The following is a 26,108-nucleotide window of genomic DNA, read 5'->3' as shown; positions in this document are numbered from 1 at the left end:
CAAGAACTGCTCCAGATATGGCTCCGTACCACGGGGTCCATCCCTCAGGAGCAAACTGCTCCAACCTGGGTCCCCCACGGGCAGCAGCTCCTGCCAGGTCACCTGCTCCTGCATGGTCTCTCCATGGCCTACAGGTTTGGCCCAGAATCTGCTCCATCGGTGCAGGTCCACCTGCTCCACTGTGGTCTCCTCCACGGGCTGCAGCGTGGAACCCTGCTCCCCTGTGGTGCTCCATGGGCTGCAGGGGGACATCCTGCTTCACCATGGTCCTCACCACAGGCCACAGGGGACTTCTGCCCCAGCGCCTGGAGCACCTCTCCCCCTCCTTCACTGACCTTGGTGCCTGCAGGGTTGTTTCTTACTCCTCTCACTCTCCCAGCTGCTGTGTGGTGCAGTATTTTTTATTTTATTTTTTTTTCCCTGTCTTAAATATTCTCTCACAGAGGCACAAACAACATCACTTATTGGCTCAGCTCTGGTCAGCAGTGGGGCCCTTACCACCTTACTTACCAGCAGTGGGGCCCTTACCACCTTACCAGTGGGGATCCTTTTCACAGAAGCCACCGCTATTGCAGGTGCAATAGCAAGGTTTTGGCCCCCTGCTACCAAAACCTTGCCACGTAAACCCACTAGAACCTGAAAAACCCTAGGACTGCACATTCCTAAGTCTTTTTGGCTATATTGCAGAAGGAATATTTAGCAACTCTCTCTCCCCCCCCACCCCCCAATTTTTTTTTTTTTTGAAGATGATCAGTTCTTACAGGCTGATTTATTTTATTTTACACCTCTTTTATGCTCTTCACTGTAGCCTTGAACTCATGATTAGTGAGTAAGTTTCATAACTGCATCTGTATGACTACTTCAAATACAATGGCATGTTCCCTTTTTAAACCTTATGGAAGGAAGAGAGACAGAGAGAGATCTGATCCCTTATGGATGGAGATTCTCTGAGACATTAAACCAGTATACAAGAGAGAATCTGAGGTCAGTGCAGAATTAAAACTTGTCACAAATTTTTGAAATGAATTGATTAGGTAGAAAACCTTTCTAAAATTCTCTGAGAGGAGTTACAGGTTAGATGTCTTAGAATTGTTTTCCAGCCAGTCAAGAAGAGTGGTCTACGGTTTAGGTGTGTTACAGCTTCGGGATGTGGCCCTGCATTGAAGAAGTACACCATGAGTGTGGCAGTAAGAGCGGTCTGAGACACGTTTCTGGAATCCAAATCACACAAATTTCATAGGAGACTTTCAGAATCTATTTCTATCTGATAGATAATCTAGAGCTGGGGCTCAGAAAACCTTGTTGTTCATCAGGGCTTTCACTGAACTGCTGTATCTTGGTGCAAAGGAAGGCTCCAAGAAAAGCCCCCAATGCAGGAAGCCATTCAGCTACAGGTTGTTAAGAGTAAGGTGCATACAGAGAGTTCTGGCTTTATGCATGGCTTTCTTTTCTCCATCTGCTGCTAGGAGGTGGCTACTTTCCTAGTTACAACTCTGTGGAAGAAAAAAAAACACACACACACAAAAAAAACACAGACTTTTGGTTCAGTCCAGGGAGCTGCTCTTATCATGTAGTCCTTCCTGTTATCTAAAGAATAACATAGACCATTCTGAGACTATTCTGAAATCTCACAAAGAGCGTAAAAGAAAATCCTTGGTATTTTATTAAAAGCATTTGCTATCTTTCATAATGATATATATATACTAGTTCTTACTTTATCAAAAACCCTAATTCCTGCTGAACTGATATATCTAATATATATCCAGAATCTGTAATAGTCATAACCCTTTTAACTGGCCTGTAATTAAATACAACTGCAAGGAATTCTGTATGATTTTCCATTCTGTAAGATGACCTTTTAATTCTTAACTGTGCTAAGAGCAGAAAGAACTAATGGGAAGTTCTGTAAATCATTTTGTACATTTTGTTGTGGACCAAGCGTGTTATGTAGCTTTGTCTAATTTGTTAGGTTATCAGTGGGGCTTGGATGTCTTGATATAAAGGCTTGACACTCTAGAAAATCCAACAGCCTAAAAGTGGTAACAAGGTCATAATTAGAGATGATGAGTGGTGTTCTTATGAGTTTGTTTCCTTGCTCATTGAAAACCTCTGAAACAAATGTAGAGATTATTATAATAATTTTCAAATTTGGAATAAAAACTAAGCAGGTTCCTTTCCTAACACTATCACAATTTGTTCAAAGCATGTCCAATTGATCTCGCAAGGAGAGGTCAGGAGAGAAAAAGCTTTAATCTTAAATATTGTTTAGCATTCTAACGTCTTATTTTTATTACATGTAGATCAACCTCAACAAAATATATTTCCTAATCTTGCTCTGCAGGGCAATTTCTATTTTTCTTTCCCATTCCTTTGTTGAATGTGGAAAAAATAAATTGAAGTTATGGGATTCCCCATGAAAAAAAAAAAACAACACACAAATGTTCCTTTTCTTAATAAAGTTCATTCAGTTCCCATGTAGCTATGTAGTTCACACTACTGAGCAGGGGGGAAATCCAAGTTATTCCAGTTGAATGTTAGATTTCCACTGCAAGCTACTTACAGTGAACAAAGATTTGGCGGTATTGGATCAACAGCTTGAACCAAGGCCTTTTTTGGAGCTGGTCTGTCATTGGAGAACAGAGCACATGTATGCAGGGTAATTTCTGAGGATGCTCTTATTTGGAAGTCCCCTTGGAGCAACTGGCTGTTGAAGTTTCTTACCCAATCTGCAAGGAGAAAACAAATGGAAAGGAGGCTCTGAATCACAACATGCTTAGGAAGAAGGAGAAATTTGCTGTAAAGCTCAAATGTGAATTCTTTTGCCTTTTGAAGCCTTAAGGATGCAACTTTTAAATCTTTACTCAGCCAGATCAGAACATGCAGCTGTATCCAATCCATTGGAGAAATTACGGTCATTTTGGCTAACGTATTCTGACACAGTTAATAATCCCAATGAAGGAAGACCCAAGGTGACTTACTTGCTGTATATTTTTTGCACACAATATATTAATCAGAAAAGCTCTGCTTGTGGAAGAGCTTGCTTGTGGAAGATCTTGCTGTCATTATGCTGGACCCAGCAACCTCAGTCTCCTGAAAAAAAAAAAGGGGGGGGGGGGTCTTTTGGACTAGGTGAACAATCTTGTTTGAACTTTGATAATGCAAATGCATTTTGATTTATTGCAATATGGAAATCCATCAGGATTCCCCTGGTAGGAATATCATGTAAGTGATAACAGCCAAATATCAGAGATGGAATGAAGAGAAAAAGTTTTCTATGAGTGACATTGGGTGGTCTGAGGTGACAGAGAGGTCACCTGCAACACCAGACAAAAGCCATGGGGAAAATATAGGAAAGAGTGTGCCTAGCTAGTAAGCCCTGATACTTTGTGGCTACTAAATCCTGTCCCTTTTTTATAAATGTTGAAGTCAGCTCTCCTTTCAGCTTTGTGGACAAGAACAAGAACCTGTCTTCCTGTGTCCTTTTTATTTCCCAAAATATGGTGTCAGGTTTGGTCTTATTTATTTACTTTGGCAAGATTTCTGTGTATGTGTATGAATTTAGATTTCCCTGTGTATTTCTCAGAGGGTTTTTTTTTATTATTATTTTTCATTTTTGATCCTTAAACAAAGATGTGTAGAATTAAATATTGCTGGTCACTTGTCCAGAACAGTGTATTGTCAAGGTCTGTACTTCTTTCTCTTCCCTGAACCTCAGAATTCTTGCTATATTTCATAGTGTTTCCTCCACTGCTTGAAAGGTTAAGTATGAAGTTAATGCAGTTATCACCTCTGAGGAGCAAGATGAAACCCTCTTAAATTAGATGACGGCAGATAAACAGAAAATATATAATTTTTCAAACAGTTTATTGTAAAAAGTGATCACTCTAATTGAAAGTCAGAGATATTCAGGGTATTTACAGACTTCAGGGTGCAGTTTTCAGTCACCCTCAGATTTTGCCAAACTGTTGTCTGTAAAGTAAACGGGATGTTTCCCAGAATCCTCACTGGAAGCAGGATTTAATCCACTATTTTGTCCTAGGTTATCACCTATGTCCTTTTAGAATATTGATATTTGCAAAATATGAACATCACTAGGTCTGCTTTATGGCTTTCTGCAGGATACTGGTGTACAAATGCGAGGGGGTTCACACTGTCTGTTTTAATAACTAGCTAGAGAGATTCTGTCTCCTGAGAAGTATGGCTAGAAGATTTCAAAAGCACTAAAAGTATATTAATGTACAGTTTTAAGACAACTCATACAGCCTCCTTACTGTCTTGGCATCTCAAGAGTGCTTGTTTGTCAAAGCTTTGCAGTTGACCTTCAGGAATCTCTTGAGTATATAAATGGAGCTCTGATGTACAAGAGCTTCTTTCCTTAGATGTTGTTTTGACATAACTTGACCCTGAGTGGCTTTTTGAAAATGTTTCAGGATTAACAAAATAACAAAGATGGTAAATTCAATGATTTGGATGTTGCTAATATTAGAGTTGCCTTGGCAATGACAAATAAGCTAATTGGGTTATAAAGCTCAAGGAAGTCATTCTCCATCCGTAGAGGCAAAACACCGATGATCAAGTCTGATATATTTAAGATAAACTAAATTTCTGGCCTACTTCTAATATATGTTCTAAGATCCATAAAAAATCACTTCCTAGAACATATAGTAAAATTATTATGATATAATATTAATGAGATTTCAAATCCTTAAGGACAGTCATTTCATAGAATGTAGTGAAAGTTCAGGGTTTGCTAGCATTGTAAAATTTGATTTAAAGAAATTAAGAACATAAATTAATACTCTGAATAATAAATAAAGCATTCAGGGTCCAAGGATAGAAACAAATTATCCTTTAATAAGGCACACAAAGTCTCAAGATAGAGTAGAGATACCTTTCTGTGCTGGCTTGCTAATAGATTTATATGTATTTTGTTGGTGTGTTTCATATTGAGCAGTAGCCAGATAGAAAGATTGCTATTTTATTCAGAGCAAAGGACATAAATATTGTATTATAATACTGCTATCAACAATTTTACTTAAGTGTGTGATCGTAAAATTACTGTGAAAATGTGGTATTTTACTATCAAATATTTTTCTTTTACTTCTTCCATCATTTACTTAACTTGTTTTGATTGTCTGCATGTTGTTTAATGAAGCCTGTAATTGCTGGACTTTGTTAAGCACTGAGAAAACAATAAATATACTATTATTTCAGAAATAAGACCTGTATATGAATTATTTGGATGTTAAAAGTATGCTTATCAACAACAGCAAACAAAGATTCTCTCAACTATAGATTGTTGAGCATTGATACAAACTCTTTACAGTGAATTTACAAAAAACTATATTGCAGTATAAGTACTGCTACCCATTACCCAGTGTTTTTCACACATAACCTTTCATCTCCTGAGTCTGAGCCTCCTCTGAGTTACTGCAGGTTTATGCCTGAGTGATTCCATTAACATAGTTCCTCATGGAGTCATCCGGATTTACAGAAGTTTAAAGTAAAATCAGTAGACTGCCTGGGGAATTCTGTTGGAAATGTATCTTGCCACAGTGAAGAATGTAGACAATTTGACCTGTGACAATTTTGGGTTGTGTGGCTGCTAAATTTCAAAACATGTTTTAGTGTTCACTTGGTCTGAATCTTAGAAAATTCTCTTGGAAGAAATGTGATTAAAATTAATTATCTGACTTTTTTTCAGAGTTTCTCATTTTTCTCCTCCTTTGTCATGTTTGGTTGATGGACAATCTAGGGGTTCTCTTATTTCCTTTCAGTCTGGTATAGTTGTATGTGTGTGTGTATGTGTTTGAGATTTTCATATCAGGTAACAGAAGAGAGGTTGTGTAGTCTTCCTATCACAAAGAGAATGACTATTTCTACCTCTGTTATTAAATATTCTTCCTTGGTATACTCAGTATAAATATAAAACACTGTCTCTAGGCATTTATCCTTGTCATTCCTTGAAGAAACATTAGACTTTTCCCGTTCAGGAAAACATAGCTTTGCTCTTATTTTGCAAAGATGCACATCTTTCTGATCTTGTGTTAGGACTTTCTTTTGGATGTTGTATTTCTTCCACTGAAATTGTGACCAGAGAAATCAAAAGCATTGCTGAAAATGCTTTAGACTATTTTTTTTTTCTATAAAATTCAGAAAATAAAGAAAAAAAAAATACTATAAATTTGCAAAGCAGCTACCAAACAAACTATTGCATTAAACAATATTGGTTTTATTTTCTCCTTCCCATCACTTCACAGATTTCTAATCAAGACAAACTCTTGAAATCCAGTGGGAAATCGGTGAAAATAAGAAAAATTTCAATTATTTTCATGTCTAAGCTACTAAAATTGAGTTTTTCAAATGTTATCAAGATGGAAGTGTAACTAATGAGTAACTGTGAACTAATTTTCACATTCACTGGGAATTTCAGAGTTCATTGCATAAGCACTTAGCAAATCTCTGCCTTTTTTTTTTTTTTTTTTTTTTTTTTTTTTTTTTTTTTCCTTAGTTCAGCAATGAAAAATTCCCTGCCTCATTTCAGATAGTGTAATTAATAAATCTCAAATATTCTTAGTGCAGTATTTTGGTTTGTGCAAGTTCATTGTTAAAAAGTGGGGGGAAAAAAAAGAGGTAAGCAATATGAAAAGATACAATTTTAGAAGGAGGAGTAAACAGCAGAATAGGTTTCTGAGTCAATTAACCTGTCCTGTCCCAATAAAAACATGTTCAAGATTTCAAGATATTAAAACTTCTGTAAGCTTCTGTTTTTACAATGTACTAAAGTAGAAATAGTTTTCTTTCTTGAAAACGTATTTATTTATTAAGAAAAAGAAAAAATAGAAAAGTTTTGAATAGAATAAACAGCTACACCACAATTTTAGAGCTGGAGTTTACAGCTGGCCCAAACTTTAATCCCAGACCTGAATATGTCTGGAGAATGGGGCAAGATTCAGATTTTTTGACTTGTATTTGTATGTACTGTTTCTTTTACCACAATAATAAGATTACTATCTGTGTGCCATTGCAACAGATCATTGTTTTCAAAACACAGTGTATTTTAACTGATGTGATGCCAATACACAAGCACAGTCTTCCTAAGCTTAAATCCTGATCTTGAACTGCATCTGCTCTTGGCAGACCTACTATAGTCTTCCACGAAGACCTTCTGATCAGCTACTCACACTCATGGAAAGCTGACCAAAAAGAAAATATCCAACATAATTCACTTTTGCTGTGAGTAATTCAGGACAGATTGAAACAAGACATTCGTAATAACTGTGATTTCCTGTTGTCTTTGAAATGTCTTTGAGCTTTTTGATTGTTTCAATTGGAGACTAAGATCTGGGCTTCACTGTTTCCTTTGGAATTCATAAAATGAGTGAAATGAGTGACATTCCAAGAACTGCAGGCAGATTGTAACATAGTGAGCACCACTGTCACTTGTGGAAATAGGTTTCTGTTGTTCACAGATCAGTGTGATACAGCCCTTCCTTTCTGTCTGACCACAGAACCTGTGAGTCCAATCTCATATTCAGCTGGAGTTTTTAGTTCATACTTTAGTACAGTGCCTCTCATTTAGTCTCCACAGCTGCAGAAATACTGTGGTGGTTTTGACCCCTTTCAGGAACCAAAAGCTACACGTCAGGGCAAACACTTCTGGTTTCTATTCAAGGGCTCCTCAGATGCCCTGCTGTCTTAGGAAGGAGATGTAATGTACATTGAGGAGATGAAAAGCGCCATGTTTATCAATACTTGCTTTAATGGGTAGGATAAACCTTAATCCTACACCTTAATCCTACCATCTACCTCAGATCTGATGAAAAAGGGGTAGCTCATTTCACTGGAGCTGGCTGCAGGATTAATTCCAAATATCAGTGTGGTTGTACTTTGAATGTCTCCTCCAACAGAGAGATGTGTATGGATTTTCCAGCTAAGGGTGGGTCTAAGTAGGAACTGTAATGCAAATGGTGGGTATTCTGAGATTTGAGTTCCAGCTTATCTCAGCTCTCAGAGCAAGCTTTTTGTTTAGTTGAGATATGAAAACACTGATCAGTATATGCCATGTGTTGTGAAGTCAGAGCAAACATGGAGCTGTCATAGACCTCATTTTGAGGGTGTTGTTCATCAACTGAAGATACAAGTCCTTGAAGCTGATCTAGGCAGTGGTCCTTGACCTGTGACCTCACATTCCACTTGTTTGCTGTTTACATGTGATTTTCACTTATGGATAAAAAAGATCATAAAAATACCAAGCAATTTTAGTTTAGGTTTGTTGATCCAAATCCATGTTAGTTTGAATCAACTTTTTAGACTAGCTGTAAAAATATACTGCTGCCTTCTCTTGTCTGCTGTAAACCCACTGAAATAAAACCATGGTCTGATCCCTCTAGACTGAAGCAATGGTGTCTTGTTCTCTCATTGTCACATATCTAATTCATGTATTTTGCCTATCAACATCTGAAATCTGAGGCCCCAGATCCTTTAAGTCTCTATTTACATGTACAATCTTACTCATATGAGTTAAGCACACAGATAAAGAGAACATAAGAGGGGAGAAAAGTATTAGGGGAGAAAAGACAGATATAAGTAGCCTCAAAGTTAAGCATATGTTGGTGTACTGATTTTAATGTTTCTAAAAATGGAAAGGGAGAGAGAGTGTTATTCCACAAAGATACAAAGACACTGTTTTCTTTTGTCTGCTTGCTATAGGATACGTTATTGAATTTAGCTTGTTCGGTTTTGCCTTCTTTGACACAACATCACAGAAAAACCCAGCCAGGCGTTTTGGAGACTAGATGTTTGTGTGTAGGTCAGTTGTGGATGGCTGCTTTCGTACTGAGTGATTACCAATAAATATTCCTGTCACAAATACTGGCTTGAATTTTCTGGAAAGTAATTAATTGCACAAGCAGTCAACTAATAGTTGCAGCTGCAAGACATAACTTAGCTTTTTTCTCACTAATATCAGTGCTATACTTATGCTAAACTGTTCTGAACATCTCCAGAGTATTTTGCATGTCTGAGAATAATATTCTCCATCCGCTCCAAATTCATGTTGGCAATTTATACAAGCATCTTATTATGTTGTGAGGAAGATGTGAGAAATGGTGGGGGAAGGAAACTTATGGAAGAGGAGAATTGTAAGGATATGTTGCTCTTCTTTCCATAGAAATTTGCAGTTATTTTGCAGTTATTCTGCATATTGTTATGAAAAGAATGGCTTCCAGCTATCAGCTTTGATCTTGGTGTACTTTACTATGTAGGATGAAGTGACAGAAGGGATGGAAAGAAAAGTTTACCCAGGAACTAATAGAGAAGTATGTAATTGTGCCAGTTCCTAAACAATGTAATGTTCCTATTTTGGTGACCCAAATGAATATGTTTTTACTCTGTTCACCTCCCTATTATACAATTTTTTTAAACAGGATTGTTAATGCTAGTAATTTATAATACCTGCATCTTACACGAAAACCCATCTGTAGCTCTCCCAAAGTGCTTTGCAAATGATGTATAGATTATTAATTTGTTGAGCAAAATGTAGGTGAGATATTGGTTTTTGAGATGTGAATATTTTAGCATAACTTTTCAGTATGTGGACATATTAAAGCCTTTAATAGATATGATATTAATTGTGTAAATTTTGTTTTCCAAAACCTGGGATGGCATAAAGGCCTGAGAGACTAGATATTCCTATTCCCAAAAATACACACACGCACACACACACACACACAAATAATCTATTCCCTCACAAATTTAAGGAAGCCATTGCTAAAAAGCAAATTAATAATAATAAAGAAAATCAACTCAGGTCACTTATTAGAAGATGTTCTACTTCCATCAGTCACTACTGGTTTCAGCACAATTATTTCTCCACTCAGTCCTTACTCACAGAAATTCTAGCTTCTAATCAAATGTTCACATAAGCCTTAAACTAAATAGCTAAGAACTACAAGAGCCAGCAGTACCTCCCAGAGACTAGCTCAATATAACTTTTGAGACAAAGGCTGATATTTATTTGTTTATTTATTTATTTTTAGGGAAAGAAGGAATAACTTCACTGGGAAAAAAATCACATCCTTACAAGATCATCAATAAATCACCTCTTTAAGCAATTGTCAACAAATATGAGCATTCCTACCTATTCACAAAATATTCTCTACAATTATGAGTTTCTTCTGCTTGCTTTATTGGACTGATAATGACTTATAAATAGTCAGCAGTACACAATTCAAATTGGCAGTCTGTATGGCACGTGCAAGGGGAGAGCAATTAACTGAAATACTGAAAAAATGAGTTAATATTCATTCAGTGTATTTCTAAAAATACTTCCAGGAAAATAAGCAGCTAATGTTTGCTCTTGTTTCATTATTCTGGGAAACTGAAAATAAAATAAAATAAAATAAAATAAAAATTTTAAAAGGAAAATCTTTTAAAGTTGAATGGAGCACAGTCATGAGTGAGTGGATTAGCAACCTATGCAGGGCATTGCCAGACATCTGCAAGAAACAGTTCAATAACCTGTAGGAGATGCAGACATGACAAGGTACTAGAAACACATGCAGGATTTGCACCAGATGTTATAAGAACAATCAGTCCTGGATTCTGCTTAACTCCCCATTCCTGAAGGCCCCCTGAAGGTATCAGAAAATGTAATCTTTCCAAAGTGATAAACGGACCTTTCTCATTTTGGTAGTTTAATTTCAGAAAGGTGAACACTACCTGTTTCTTTGACTAAGTAGAAGTATGTAGAGGTGTTTTGTGAGAGAAGAGCCCAACTGCCATTTTTTTTTTCTCTGAAAACAGTAAGTTCTGCTTGCTCAAGAGTCTTTCATAACAGACGGACATAGGTGTTGCCACAGTGTTGAGGAGAGACAGACAGAAATTCTTGTGTCACCAGTGAGACTGAGCTGACCAGATGAATTAAAATCTGTAATTATGGCTCAATCTTTTTAAAATATTGTTTTTATTTGATAGTAAGGGAGTAGGACATAAAACCCTGTTATTCAGGCTGTAGTCCTTCTTGCTTTAATGTCACTGGGTAAAACTCTTTAATTCTGTTTGTACTGAACTACACTGCATAGATCATTCTCACTTCACTTTCCTTTAATTCTTTATCACTCCTAACACATAACTGCATGCTCTATGTAAAGCTGGCAGCAGTGGGGAACAAATTGATGATACTCTTTTCTGTCAATTAAAATTTCAGGGGATTGAGTGGACTGGAGGAGAAGGTGTCTGCACTTTCATGATTGCTACATTTCAATCTCTGGGTTTCAAAATTGGCATCTCCTTCATTGTGTAGCAAATCCCTGAGGGAGAACCACAGGCTTCTGGTTCTGTCCCGCTCTCTGTTATAAATGGACTCCAAAGCAGACTCTCCTTTACACACTGTCCTTTGAATCGTGTGACTCACCTTCATAAAAGCTGTCTTGGTCTTGCAGTGAAATTGCTCCTCAGCTCTCACTTCTGTAGTACTGAGCAGCCAAGAGGAAGAGAAAGACACACAGCTCTGTAACCCTGCTCTACTGTACATTGTCAAAACCTGCCAATGGTTCTTCATGCAAATGAGTTTCCAGCTGACAATGTATGTTTTTAATTTAGCTCACATGGTTATACATGGGCAGGTGAGAAGGGCCCATTTCCCTTTTTCATTTCTTTTTTTTCCCCTGTGCTGGTAAATGTATTTCATCTTGAAACTCTTGCTTTGGATTAAAAAGCTGTTGCCTTTGGCACTAAAGCTGCACAGCAGGCTGAGAAAAGTAAAGCTTCCTTTCATTGCCATGTTTGAAACTAGAGGAAGTCATCATATTACTTTAACAAGCAGAAATGAATGAAAATGTTTAATATGATTATGCAAGCATGAGTAGCCGTATTACTGTGTTCTAACTGCTACGGATTTTGCTCTGTGTGATTTCTCATGCTGGAGGATAACGTGATTGTCTATTTTCCACTAACAGTCAAGTTAGGATTTTGTTAAGTCTTGTGAGGTGAACTCTCTGGTGATCCATTTCCCACTTTTCAGAAAGAGAGCGCCTTAAAAAAAGGCTTGAACTGTGTATCTGGAGTTAAGTTTTGCTGCCAATGAGCATTTCATACCTCACAGTTATATATCATTAAGTCTTTGCACACAGGAAGAAGTAACAATCTTCTGTTCTTGCTTCTGTTGTGGAATAGAAATTAGTTCTTGGCTTGTGACAAACCTGAGCAAAACACTCAGAGCACAGCCACTTGAAAAAAGCCCTGTCACAGAGAAAGAACAGCATTAGCTTGGGTGCCAGAAGCAACGTTATCTTGTGAGCATGGTGTTTCTCCAATTAGTTAGCTCTGGATGTATTGCTTTGTATTGTGCCACAAAACATGCTGTTAATTGCTTTGTGTTTCACCTCAACGCCAATTTGGGTGATGATTATGATTGGTGAAGGAGGTTGGGATTCATCTCTTCTAATTTTGGATACTGAAGTGGGAGCTGGCTGAGCCTTCTCTGCATAGCAGAGAGAGAGAAAGTGCACCTAATTATATCAACCTCACCTCTGTTTTAGCCTGGAATGAATATTCTGATGTTGACCATTTCTCTCCAGACTAAAATTTCTCCATAAAAGATTCTTATTTTAGGAAAGGAGTTTTTATTTAGAAGAAATTACAGAATTATAAAATCAGAAAATCATTAAGGTTGGAAGGGACCTTTCAAAGTTTTCTAGTCCAGTCCATCTGTTCAAAGCAAGGTCAACTATAGTTGTATCCAGTTGGGTTCTGAATATATCTGAGGACGAAGAGCCCACAGCCTCTCTGGGAAACATATTCCCAGTGTTTGGTCACCCCTACAGTAACAAATAAATAAATAAATAAGTTTTATAGGAATGTAATATATTTCAGACCGTGCCCAGTTCCTCTTGTCCTCTCACTGGGCAGCAATGAGAAGAATATTTCCATCTTTTTCGCTCCTCCTACCAGGTATTTGATAAGATCCTCCCTGAGTCTTCTCTTCTCCAGGCTAAACAGTCCCAGCTCTCTCTGTCTTTCCTCATATGCCAAATGCTCCAGTCCATTAATCATCTTTTTGGTCCTTTGCTGGACTTGTTCTAGTGTGCCCATGTCTCTCTTGTACTATAGAGCTCAGAACTAGTTCCCAGATATGTCTTAACCAGTACTGGGCAGATGGCAAAAATCACCTCTCTGGACCTGCTGGCAGTATTCTTCCTAGAACCCAAAACTCTCCTCAATTTTGTCATATGTGAATGATCTCTGTGATTTTTTTTTTTTTTTTTTTTCTAAAAACACTTTGATTAGTCCTTCTAGCATTAATATTTTTTTCTCATGCTTCTCCTCTGACACATACAGGCCTAACTCTACCCAGACTCAAAGCTTGCCAGATGTGAATCAGAGCCTGGCCTTGTTAGTGCAGTAATTAGTCCATGGTGATAAGACCTCTCTCTTGGTACCTCATTAATGTGGCTTTATGGCTTTTGGACTGGGGCTGACTCATACCTGGCCAACTCAGAGGACGGGCAGGATTAACACAGATCTGTCTGCATCAAGCCATGCAAGTGGGCCTTTCTAGGTTGTAAATAAATAATGGAAAGGATCGTTGGTTACAGTGGTATTGAGCTGTTGATTATAATTGAGTACTACAGGTGCTAATACAATCCGGATGGTGAATAAAAACAGAATATCCACATATCCATGCTAACATTTTCATTGTCTAAGAAGAGATTTTTTTATTTTTTATTTTAAATCTTTGGAACATGGATGCACATAATTTAGCGTTCTGATTTTATCAACTAGTAGTGAATCTGAATGATAAATAAGTGTGCTAATACTTTTTTTTACTCCTTTACAATTAATTACTGAGAGAAACAGTTACTGAACCATAGTGCTTAAGAACTGTGTTTTGTCTCCTTCTCTTCCATTTCCAGCCTCTTTTCAGAGTGAGACAAAATGGTCACTATACACATTACTTTGGAGAAAATGATCTATATAAGACATAAAGTAGTGAAGAATTGTTCCCATATACTTGGATTAGTAGTTCTGGGCTAAATTAAACTCACTGCACATGTGCAATGCACCAAAGTCAATGTAAGGATCTCATGGAAAAGTCCAGATTCTGGTAGTTAATTCTTCCAACACCGAAATTGCCATTGTTAAAAAAAAAGAAAAAAAAAGAAAAAAAGGCAGCAGAGGAGGGCATAGAGTCTTACCTATACAAAAAGTGCTAAATGCCCTTTCATTGCAAAAGAGGAGCTAGTAGTAGGAAGTTTTTCCCATTAATCCATTAGTCACTCATTCTCATTTTCTTTTATTGTTACCAAAATAAATGAAAAGCCATATCTATATAGCTAAGTTCCTGAAGGCTTATAATTGTTTATTGTATCTTTTGAGCCTAATTAAGAATCAGGTACATATTGTTCTAGCCTTATTAGAGAAAACTGAGAAAAATATATTATCTGTGTAGGGAGTACACAACACAGTAGGGCTGGTAGGCACAAGAAACAAAGTGGATTCGGGTGTTTTGGAAGCACAAGGGAACACTTAGAAAAGAATTCAGTGAAAGTTACAGAAAAAGTTACCATCTGACAAGAAGGACCTGGGGGTGTTGGTTGATGAGAAGCTTGACATGAACCAGCAATGTATGCTTGCAGCCCAGAAAGCCAACAGTATCCTGGGCTGCATCAAAAGAAGCATGCCCAGAAGGTCAAGGGAGGTGATTCTGCATCTCTACTCTGCTCTTGTGAGATCCCACCTGGAGCACTGTGTTCAGCTCTGGGGTCCCCAGCACAAGGACATGGACATATTAGAACGAGTCCAGAGGAAGGGCACAAAGATGATGAAAGGACTGTAGCACTTCTCCTGTGAAGACAGGCTGAGGAAGTTGGGGTTGTTGAACCTGGAGAAGAGAAGGCTCCAAGGAGACCTTATAGGGGTCTTCCAGTACCTAAAGGAGGCCTACAGGAAAGCTGGGGAAGGGGTCTTTGTCAGGGGATGCAGTGTTAAGACAAGGGGTAATGGTTTTAAACTTAAAGAGGGTAGGTTTAGATTAGATATAAGGAGGAAATTCTTTACTATGAGAGTGGTGAGGCACAGGAACAGGCTGCCCAGAGAAGCTGTGGATGCCCCGTTCTTGGCAGTGTTCAAGGCCAGGCTGGATGGGGCTTTGGGCAACCTGGTCTGGTGGGAGGTGTCCCTGCCCATGGTGGAGGGTTTGGAACTAGATGATTTTTAAAGTCTTTTTCAACCAAACCATTCTGTGATTCTATGATTTTATGTTCTCTTTCTTAACTAACAAAATATTATCATGACATCATCAAGGTTTAGTGGCAGAGAGAGGACCTAAGAACATAGAATGGTTTTCATAAGTCTTGCAGGATATTTTTCCTTCATAGACAGGAGAGACTGAATAAGCATACAGGCAGATGATATCGAAATGGATATAAGGATGATCGAGGCCTGGAGAAAACAAAAACAAGGTTGATGGTTTGCCAACTAGAAGTGAAAAGATGGCTTCATATTCAGGTTTCTTACTTGAAAAGGAAAGGATTTTTTTTTTCTTGAATTAGAGAGTTATGAACAGTTGTAGGCAAAGTGGGCTTCTGTGACCTGTCTTAGATGAAACATCATATTGAAATATTCACCTAAAGGTTATTTTAGGTTGTGAATCTTGGCATCTTTGCCTGCCTTCTATGTGAGACATCATTTCACATTGTGAAATGCCATTCAGAAGTAAATTTTTTATTTCCATAATATTTTAGATGGTAAACTTTTTCTTTGTTAAAAGTGGTTTTAAGTCCATTTGTTCAGGATTATTTAAGCCTTTAGACACCTTTGTTCTTTACTCACAGCAAGTAATCTATGTGTCCTGCAAAGCTACAAGGTTTTCTCTTCTAACGAAGTATGAGCCTTTGTGATTTACAGGTTTCACTTGGATCTAGAAGCCTGTGTTTTTTGGCACTAAGAAGACAATAGCTTATGTAAAAGCAGTTGCATGTTCATTTAGCAGTTGTATGCACAATACTTGCACTTCCTTGTTGTAGGTGAATTCTTGATTTACAAAGGTACAGTACTACAGTTTGAGATCAACCAGTTATTCAGTTAACTAGCAGTTGTTAATAAAATAATAATATTAATGATAATAATAAAAATAAAAGCAGTGCAGTTCTTGCTATATATGTTGTAATTATTTAGGCACCAAACCAGGCTTTCTGGCTTTCTATGAATCAGTATTCAGTTATAGGAACCTCAGTGGGAAAAGGTGCTTAAGGTTCTGAAGTTTTTTTGGTAATATACAAGAATGTTTCACAGATAATTTATCAAAAATGGGAAGCCATGAAGTTTTATCATCAGATTTCATTCACAAGCCTGGTGTTTCTCTGTTTTTCCCCAAGAGGTATAAATTAAGACATTATCACTATTATCTGCAATACTCTTAGATGAATCTCTATAACATTGCCTTGCGGAGATGAAATAAATCCAGGCCATTTGCAGAAAAAATGGCATTCATAAATAATATCAGCATATCCACAGATAACAATACAGGATTTAATTTGAACCATTTAGTACCAGGTTACAAATCTTCAGCAGTCTGTAAGTCAGTTTTATTTTTTGCAGCAATGTAAATTACTGTGGTTTGATGGCTTGATTTTGGGTTCACATTAACTACGTGTGAATAAAATCTGCCAATTTTCATGGCAATATAATTTTCAGATGCATATTTTTGAAGGAGACTGAGTGTTCAATACATCTTGGTGCCAAGAACCTGTGCTTATGCACTGTCCAACATACAACATTATCCCACAATGGTATCTTAGAGTAACATTCTTTGAAAAGTTAGCTGTAGCCCCAGAAGATCAGCTCTTGCAGTGCACACAGGTGAGAGACTCTCATCCCTCCCCTTCCTTTACCACACCTTTGCAACTTTTAACAGGAGCCTGGTTAAGTCAAAGGACTTGCGCCCAAGGATGTGGAATAAGATAGCATAGAGCTGATTGTGGATTTGTGTCAGATTTTACAGGATGGATGGAAAATGTCTTCTTTTTGCTTCATGTCACTACTTGGAAACTGTTATTGGGTGTATATTACTGTTAGTGGGGGGCGGGGTGGGTATATTTTAAATTAGTTGTGGGAAAGTAAGAATGTGGTGAGGTATAAGTATGAATCTCTTGCTTTCTGATATCTGTACACTAAAAAAAAAAAAAAAAAAAAAAAGAGGGAGAGATGAAGTCAGGAAAACATAGGAGTGTAATGGAGAGCAAGCCTTCTCATACAGGATTGACCTTAGCTTTGTCTGCTCCATTGATATTAAAGTGAAAAAGGTGCAAGAAACATATAAGGTGCAAATATAAAACTTTTCCCCCAAGTATGTCACTATGACTACTAACAACTACAAATTTTATTTAGACTTTGGAATTAATTACCTCAGGAAGTCATTAAGGCAATTCTAAGCCTCATGCTCTAGCGTTTAAGACTATCTTCAATTATCAGAGTTATAAGGCTTAGGATTCCTGAGATTCATATAAAGTTTGAACTCTATGGTGAATCTTGATATGATCTTTGCCTTAGTGACTTCTAGTGGCAATGAGATTCATAGTTTATTAACTTGTGTATGGAAAATTTCCTCTTAATGGTGTTAACTATAGTCATAGGCCTAGCTTTATAAATTGATCTTTTTTTTTGTTATGCTAGGCACACCTCCTTGTGCTTTAATATCTATAAAAACAAACCAAAATATATTATTTTTTATTTTTATTATCATTTTTTAAACAAGAGTACTTTCACACATCCCCCCCCCTCACCCCCTTTTTTTTTTTGGAAATAAAGACCCATTTTTTTCCCAAAAAAAAAAAAAAAAAAAAGATGGTGTGAAAAGGGAATGTTAAGAGCAAGAAAACTTATTTTAAAGAATAGAAATGAGTGACACATTTATGTGTTTGGCAAATGTTTCTACCTTTGAAGCAAATCAGTGGTAGCCTGAGGGAGACAAAGTTTCAGAACGTTAAGACCACGAACTTTCTTTTTAATAATACATGAAGTTGCCTTAATAAATCCTTATGGAAACTGTAACAGCAGCAGCTAATGACTGGTTTTAGTTAATGACCCATTAACATGTTAGCAAAGCAACCACTAACTGTGATACTTGGTGAGAATCAGTTTCAAAGGTACGATTAATATTAAAACGTGATGTTGATTTATTAACCAATACATTTTTAAGGTATTACTTCTACCTGGAGCAACAAACACATACTGCAGTGGCAGTGTTGGTAAATCAGCAATTCTGTGAGGGTTAATAATCTGTTTTGTTCCAATCAGGCAACAGAAGAAAGAAATAGCTGTCCCTCCCCAGGGATGTTATTTGCTGAGGCAAATTTCAGTCCTGGATGGTGCTTTAAAACAATGTTGCTACTGTGGGTCTTAACAGGACACCTAGAAATCTGAGTCATGTAAAAGCAGAAGATATGAAGACCTACTTTGCCTAATTAGGTCAGGGAAAGGGACCTTCCATTAGTTCTTTACTGAGGAGGCCAATATAACAAATAATATAAAATAAATAAACAAACAAATAAATAAATAAAAGCAGTAAGGAAACTGCCTTGGGATGTCTAAAGCCACTGCTTTTAGGTACTTAATAAGTATTTTTTGGGCATATGTTACAGGCCAAGACTTCCATTTCTGTATAGTTGTGCTCTTGCACAACAGAAAGCCTTTTTTTGTTGTATTCCTTGTGGCTATGCCTGTTGTTGGAGTCAGTGCTGCTTTGGCACGAATAATATCTGTTATGTGCCACTAGTTCTCTTTCTATGTGTATTTCAAGTTTGTGTCATGCATATATCTGCTTGTTGCTTTATTTCCACCTCGGATAAGGTAGAGGCAAAGAAACCCACCCTGTGCTTAGAGGGGTAGATAACCACGTCTGTGTCAATACCTCTTGAGGAACAGGTTCTGCTTCCTCAGGTGAGCCTTCATGAAATTGCTGTCTTTTGCACATCGAGTTTTATGTTCTACAAAATTCCACAGTTATCGATTGTGGCCATCAACTTCATTGCTTCTCAGAACTGAAGGCTATAAATCCCAAGAAACCTTCTCCTGAGTTTCAGTTCTTCAGAACTGAAAGACAAGCATGTTCTTGGCACTTTCATTACCAAGATTTGCCTGCCTGAGCAATCACCCGACTTCAGCAGGCTTCCTTCCTTCATTCCTCTCTTCAGTGTGTCGGATTGTGCCATGTCCCTGATCCCCATGTGTTTTCTATCAGGAGAGCTCCAATTATTTGCAAAGAATGAAATGTTTTTCTCCTCCAACTCTGCAAATGGAGTCACTGAGGTCTGGAGACATGAAAGGTGTATTTGAGGGTTACTACTTCCAAAACATCCTAAGGGTTTTAGATCCACACATCTAACTTAAGTGATTTTATGTTGTAGTTAGATCCCTTTCCCTTGTTTTTAAATAGTGTTGTGGTAGGGTTCAGCTGCTCAAACATGTCTCCGTGTGGTACACTGTGGGTGAAATTACAGTATCAGTTACACCACTGGGACCAAATAAGAGGCAAGGTCCCTCACATCCATCATGGGGTGCCAGAAGGTAATGGCATGTCAAAAGGCACTTACTTACCTGCCTGGACATGCTTAGGCACAATAAAGCATTACAAAGTGGTCAAGCAATAGCCATTATAAGTTAGCTATGATTCTAACTGGCATCCTTCCAGCAATGTTTTGGCCAGTCAACTAAAGAGCATATTAATCTGAGGTTGATCCATGGCATCGTTTTCCTTTGTGGTTTGTGTTTGTAATATGTAAATGCATGCATTTGAACTCTTTGAATGTTTGCTTGTCAGCATGAGATGCCTGTCTGCTGAACAGTTCACTTCTCCTGAGGCCACTTGACCATGGAAAAGTGAGCCCACTTACCTACAAGGTGCTACCAGGAGAGCGAAGGCAGATGAAGTTGAAACAGAAGCCCAGCAGCAATTTGTCAATGGAGAAACACGTTCTCTTGAGTAATCCAAAATACTTTGCATTCCCCTGAAAAACTTTGTACACTAACAGTACCACTGTAAAAAGGTATTTATGATGAAGGCAGACTCAATTTATTATTGAGCTACTGTTCAGTGGAATCATTGCATGTTGAATTTTTTCATCTCAAATGCAGATGTGAAACAACTGATCCCAATGAAGGGCTCCCCACATGCAGTACAGTCTTGAGCTTTATTCCTCTGAAGAGAAAGCAGACATACGTAGGGTTATTGCCATGTCAAACCAAATTAGAAGTTTAGTCATGCTGTTTCATTATTTGTGCCACCTACAGTTCCCAGTTGCTGAGAATCACTGTAAATACAGATACAGATACTCTCTCTTAGTCAATATGGGTAGTGTTTTATTTCAGGAGAATGAGGCACTTTTTTTTTTTTTCTTTTTTTTGTTCTTCTTCACTTTTTTTTTTTTTTTTTTTTTTTTTTTTTTTTTAAGGAAACATTTGTTTGAACATTTGCTCTGGAAGTTGGCTTCTGCCCAAAAAGTCTTGCCCTGTTTTTTTGAGTCTTTCTTTTTCTTTTCCACCAATGAACAGTGGTAAGACACAGCTCTAATAACCTGAGGAGTTCCCTGAGAGGCAAATGGAACTGGGACATGTTCAGAAAGCCAACTCTGCACTTCAGTTTATAGCAGTAATAGAACCTGAGCTATTGTTCCTTGTGACAAAACAGCTAATGGTGCCTGACCTAAGACAACCTTTGCACGTCAGTGATTCCACTGCCGAAGACACCGGTCATTCTTGTTTCAGGCTTGGGAAAAGCCTGAAACTGAGCTATGTATATCAACAGTGGTCAGATAGAGATGACATTGGAGATATTTTGCCTTTTTTTTTTTTTTTTTTTTTTTTAGACTTCTTGGCCCAGTTTGGTATAGCTGGTGTGGCCTTTATTATTATTATTTATTTAAGAAATGCCAGCAAAAATCACATTGCTGCTTTTTGGCATCTCAGAGAATGCTACTGCACAGTTGCTCACCTGCCCTGAGGCTCTGCTTCATGAGAATTCACAAGTCTGAAGTGACCCCTCACCTCCTCCTGCATTTAAAGTGCAGATAAAGCAGACGAGGTGCTGAGGACAGGCAGTGCTACCTTAAGCTTACTTACAACACCTAGCTTTGGTGCTTATCTAATCCAGTTCTGATACTTCGAATGAGCAACTTGGTTAGAGCCTAAGTGAGGCTGGGGCTTGGATAAATGCCAGCTTGCTGATTCTCTGCCTGATGAAGACTGAGGAAAACAACTGGAAGATTTGGCAGAAATTACATCAGCATCCCTAATTGAGAATGTGCACCTGCCACTTGCTGTTCAGATCTATAACTCAGGTCTTTCTAAAATTACACCTGCTCCTTTTGCATGTTTAGTTAGAAGCTGTTGACAAGATTGTGTTTTATTATCTCTGCAACTATTTTTTTTTTTCTCTGAATGTGGGGTGACAGTGCTCAATGTGAAAGCTGTTTGGAACTTCAGCTGGCATGGATGTGAGGAGAACCTGGCCACATGCTCACATTTAACTAAGCCCAGATGCTATGGAAAGAGGGGGGAAGATGACAGCCTTGCACATGAACATGGTTGCTGTGAAAAAATGTTCATTTGATGATGGGAAGGGGCCTTGTTACCTTACTGAACTAGCTTTTGTTACAGCTGGCCATAGGTTTCAGATATTTCTTTCCCTCTGAAGAGGACCTAAATCTAGGAACTCTGACGTGTCTCTGTGAGAAAGGATCCTGGGGAATAATTGTAAATAGGCAACTAAAATATACAGTTTTATATACAGTCAATGGGAGAGAGTTAGCTGGGTATGGTTAGCTCTATTGTCTTCTTTTTTCCCCTCTTCCCTATTCCTCATATTTTGTTCTTTTAACATATGTATATTCAGAACCACAAGTAATTAAGATAACAGTATTACGTGATGTTCATCCAGCCTGAAGAGAAAGTTGAGGTAATTTTAGGTAATTACAGAGGGCAAAACTGATCCCCAGTTACCTTCAGTAAGGTATTAAAATAGCTTTCACATGAAGATAAGATCTTTCATAAGATCCTTCATAATGTTATCTCTTAGAATTATCTCCATAACAATATATATGGTATTAGAGAGATATATATAGTTATACTTGCATTTGTAATGACTTGGGTACTTTCAGAAAAAAAGTAGTGCTAGGCAGATAATAGAAGAACTTGAAAACAAAGTCAGAATATGCTTTCATGAATTAAAATTGAAAAAATATGTTTAGAAATTGACAGGGAATGAAAGTCTATACATTCTCAGGTTGAGGTGTATCTTGTTCTATTGTGTTATTAAATAAAAAACCAAACAAACAACAAACAAACAAACAAAACATCAGCAGAGTGCTACTGTGGGACTAGATAAGCCTACATTCACCTCCTGGCTTTTCTTGCCCCAGAACATGCATGAAGATGCTCAAGTCTCGAGGGTGCTAGTGACATGAAATCTCTAATTTGTTTTTTGGCAGGTAGTGGTCTGCTGCACTTAAGCCTACTGAAGTATCACAGAATCGCAGAATCACAGAATAGTCTAGGTTGGAAGAGACCTCCAAGATCACCGAGTCCAACCTCCTACCTAACACTAACAAATCTTCCACTAAACCATATCCCTAAGCTCTACATCTAAATGTCTTTTAAAGACCTCTAGGGATGGTGACTCAACCACTTCCCTGGGCAGCCTATTCCAGTGACTAACAACCTGTTCAGTAAAGAAGTTCTTCCTAATATCCAACCTAAACCTCCCCTGGCGCAACTTTAGCCCATTCCCCCTCGTCCTGTCACCAGGCATGTGGGAGAATAGACCAACCGCCACCTCGCTACAGCCTCCCTTCAGGTACCTGTAGAGTGACAGAATCACAGAATAGTCTAGGTTGGAAGAGACCTGAACAGAACAGAGTAGAGGAATTGTTCTTCCTCTTGATCACCTATATCACCCTCTACCCAAATGCCGAGAGTGCTAGCCTTGAAAGTGAGAGATCCATGTTCCCTGTTTGATTTGGAAAAGGATTCCAACTTTTTTGCCTCTGAGAAGATAAGCCTACAATGGTGCTATATGATAACTTTTAAATAGCTCTCACCCTTGCTATGTGAAGAGAGCATGGAAGATTACTAGTCTGGGAAAAATAGGAGAAGGGTTTAAGTCTCCTAGGCAAGTGAACTACTGTGAACAAGATAGGGTAACTAGATTCAAGGTTTTCTTTAATACTTGTTGGAAAACCCAAGTCTCTGCCAACTGTTGGGTGTAGAGCAAGTACAGAAGTCTACAGTCTCCTCTTCTGCTTCTCCTGAGAGAGGACTGATGTGGTGACAGCACTCAGTCACTGAGCACCAGTGATCATTGCCCAATTCATAGGCAATTCTCTCATAGGTGCTTCTGTCTTAGGTGCTTCCCAACACTTGAGGCGCCTCTCCACTTACTTTCTTTGAACCTAATTCTGCAGTATCAGGATGCTGGAAATTATAACGGGTTGTGATTTCTGATATATATCAGTTCACTTCAAATTGACTTTTGCGATGCCTGAGTCCCTTAATGGATTAGCCCTTGACTGCCCTGTGTTTCAGTTCTTCATTGATACAGACATTAACTATGAAGTTTGAATACAAAGGCATGAAAGATTGTCCAGTGTAGAGACATAGTTGTGAGAGGGCAATAGAAGCAGATAAGGTAAGTTATGAGGAAGAGTCTGGATCACAACTCTTTGTAACAGAGATACAACTATCATCTATCCACCCTGGGGAAGCCCAAAGCACTTCCTGGGCAACTGGATTCTGCATATTTTGATGTTACTCAGTCATTATGAGGCTGTCAATAGCACTCATTGCAGGGTGAGACTGTGCACCACCAAGGAGCATTAGGAAGCATCCCCCAAGAAAAATGGTGGGAGCAAAGCATTAAACAATGCTCTTGATCTTCATGTTTTAGCATTACAATACATTCCTAGACATTCACTACTTATTTTCATGACATTTACAGTATAACCTCCAAGCTACAGGTTTAGGAAATCAACAGCTGAAGTATTTAATTTAAGAACCAATAGCAAGACTACCTGATATTTTTCTCCTCTGTTGGTTTACCAAGCCATCTTGATAGATTTAAATCAATAGGAAAGTATTTGTCTCACTACTGATCATTACATCTTAAGGGAAATATACAGAAAATTCCAAGGAAAGATGTTTCAGGATAGAGGATTCCCGATATCCATCCTATAATAGAGAAAATAGTACTGTTCTATAGAAGACTTGCTGTTGTTTCCATATATTTAATTCAGGTAAGAAGCAAAACAAAGCCAAGTCTATGTTTAGAATCTTACAAATAATTAATCTAGTATTTTTGCATTTGGCCTTAATTTGAATTTTGATTTTTTCCCTTTCTTCTTTTTTCAACAATCCTTTAGCAGGTATTTTCAAGAGTTATATTTATTTGCAGGGCTACTAATATATTGTCACAAGTGGTCTCAACTCAGGGAATTTCACTTAATTAAATTTATTGCCAATTAAGATAAACTTCTAATTACTGGTTTGGGTACTGGGAAACAAAGAAGACAATCAATTAAACAGATACTTAGGAAAACACCTTTCCTCTCCTTCCCAAGGCTCATCTTCACATCGACACCTCGATTGGAATCTTTGGATTCCTCTGTGAGCTCCAGACCCCTGAAGGTGCCCCTTTCCTGGTGTGATTTACCCACCAGCCAGAGTCCCTTCAGAGACAGACCTCCTCTTGTGTTTCCTTTTGTACATCCTTGTGTGTCTCTTTTTGTGTGTGTGCTCTGCCCCAGTGGACACCACCCTTTATTAAACCTTCCTGGTGCTAGATGCTGCTCTGGCTGAATTACTGGTGGGTGATGCTGGACCCAGCAATGGTCTGCACGGGGCAGTCCTGGCCTTCTTCCACACAGGGCATCCTGCAGTCCCCTGCTACCCAAATCCTGACAGTTATGCCTATTACATATATAGGGAATACACATAAATCATATATATATATGTATAAATCATTAGTCGAGTCTGTAGATATCTTGCCAGCCCAAAAGCTAAACAATAACTAATTCCATACTTCAAATGCTTCAGGAATTTACATCTACTGTCTTGTCTTATTCTTTTCTTTCCTTTTTTTTTTCCTGTAGTACATCTTTTTTTTTTTTTTTTTTTTTTGTTCCTCCTGTTGAGCACTATGCCTTTATCATAGTCTGTTGTTCAGCTGCACGTATAACCACTTCAAGTATTCTTCCATACAGCCTCTTCAGTATCAGGATGTTCCCAAGACCTATTCCCATTTCACCCATGAGCCCCTCTTAAAGGCCTGTTCCTGTTTTGCTGCCAGTGTGACTGCCGTTCTGTTCTAGGGAAAACCACTTTTAATATTCTTTTACCTTAATTTGCTGTTCAGCTGCATGAATGCCTAAGGAGAAGTTTCATTTCTCCTGGGTTAATAAGGAACTAAATGTCTGCAGGACCTCTGTCTAGGATTTGTCACAAGCCAAACTAACACTGTCACCTGTCTAGGAGAGAATATTACATTCTGGAGAGCTCTAACACACTCTCTCATATACTCACATATAAGAGGGAAATCAAGCTATTCCATTCACTGAAAGATTTATGACTCAGCAAGGATGTTGCAAGTGAAGAAGGTCAATATTTGGGATCCTTCCTTGGAAAATACAATTTTGTATGACTGATCAAACGTCCTTAAAAATGGGTAAGCACTGTGCTACGAACAACCCAATCTAATACTTTTCCCCAGTGGCTCCTCCAGCGTGCCATCTAGAACGCCTCGACGACGAAGCATGCACTTAGTGCACACACAGCCGGCACCGCGAACAAATTTACCTGTTACGGTGCACCTGGGCGGCGTTTCTTTTGCTCTCCGGGCTTTCTCTCCCGCTTTAAGACCGCGGAGGGCTGCAGGCGGGGCTGAGCGCTCGCTGCGCGGACCGGCGGCCCCGCGGGCTGCCAGCAGCCCCGGCCCAGGCGGCCGGACCCGGTGCGCGCTGCCTGGCGGCTCCGGCCGTGGGCGAGGGGCAGCGGCGGGGGCATGTGGATGTTGGCCGTCGCCTTGCTCCACAGCATCTCGCACGGTGAGCGCGGCGCGG

The 26,108-nt window shown here is 38.5% G+C and overlaps 1 protein-coding gene and 1 long non-coding RNA gene across 2 annotated transcripts in view; one reads left to right on the top strand and one right to left on the bottom strand.

Annotated features, from left to right (window-relative positions):
* Positions 1 to 2,441: 2,441 nt before the first annotated feature.
* LOC118160819 lies at positions 2,442 to 3,093 on the bottom strand. Its single transcript, XR_004747687.1, has 2 exons — positions 2,979 to 3,093; positions 2,442 to 2,726 (listed from the first exon to the last, which is right to left on the bottom strand). It is a non-coding gene; the product is annotated as an uncharacterized LOC118160819 (long non-coding RNA).
* A 22,384-nt stretch (positions 3,094 to 25,477) lies between these two features.
* Positions 25,478 to 26,108, top strand: part of DSCAM (DS cell adhesion molecule) — a 478,055-nt gene continuing 477,424 nt past the window's right edge. The window contains exon 1 of the mRNA XM_035315830.1: positions 25,478 to 26,093. Within this exon, the coding sequence (XP_035171721.1) occupies positions 26,051 to 26,093 (43 nt within the window). The 5' untranslated portion in view covers positions 25,478 to 26,050. The remainder of the gene's footprint in view (positions 26,094 to 26,108) is intronic.

The sequence above is a fragment of the Oxyura jamaicensis genome, chromosome 1 (genome assembly GCF_011077185.1).
Source record: "Oxyura jamaicensis isolate SHBP4307 breed ruddy duck chromosome 1, BPBGC_Ojam_1.0, whole genome shotgun sequence".
Lineage (NCBI taxonomy): Eukaryota > Metazoa > Chordata > Aves > Anseriformes > Anatidae > Oxyura > Oxyura jamaicensis.
The sequence above is the reverse complement of the archived record's forward strand: the minus strand, read 5'-3'. Positions and strand labels throughout refer to the sequence as shown.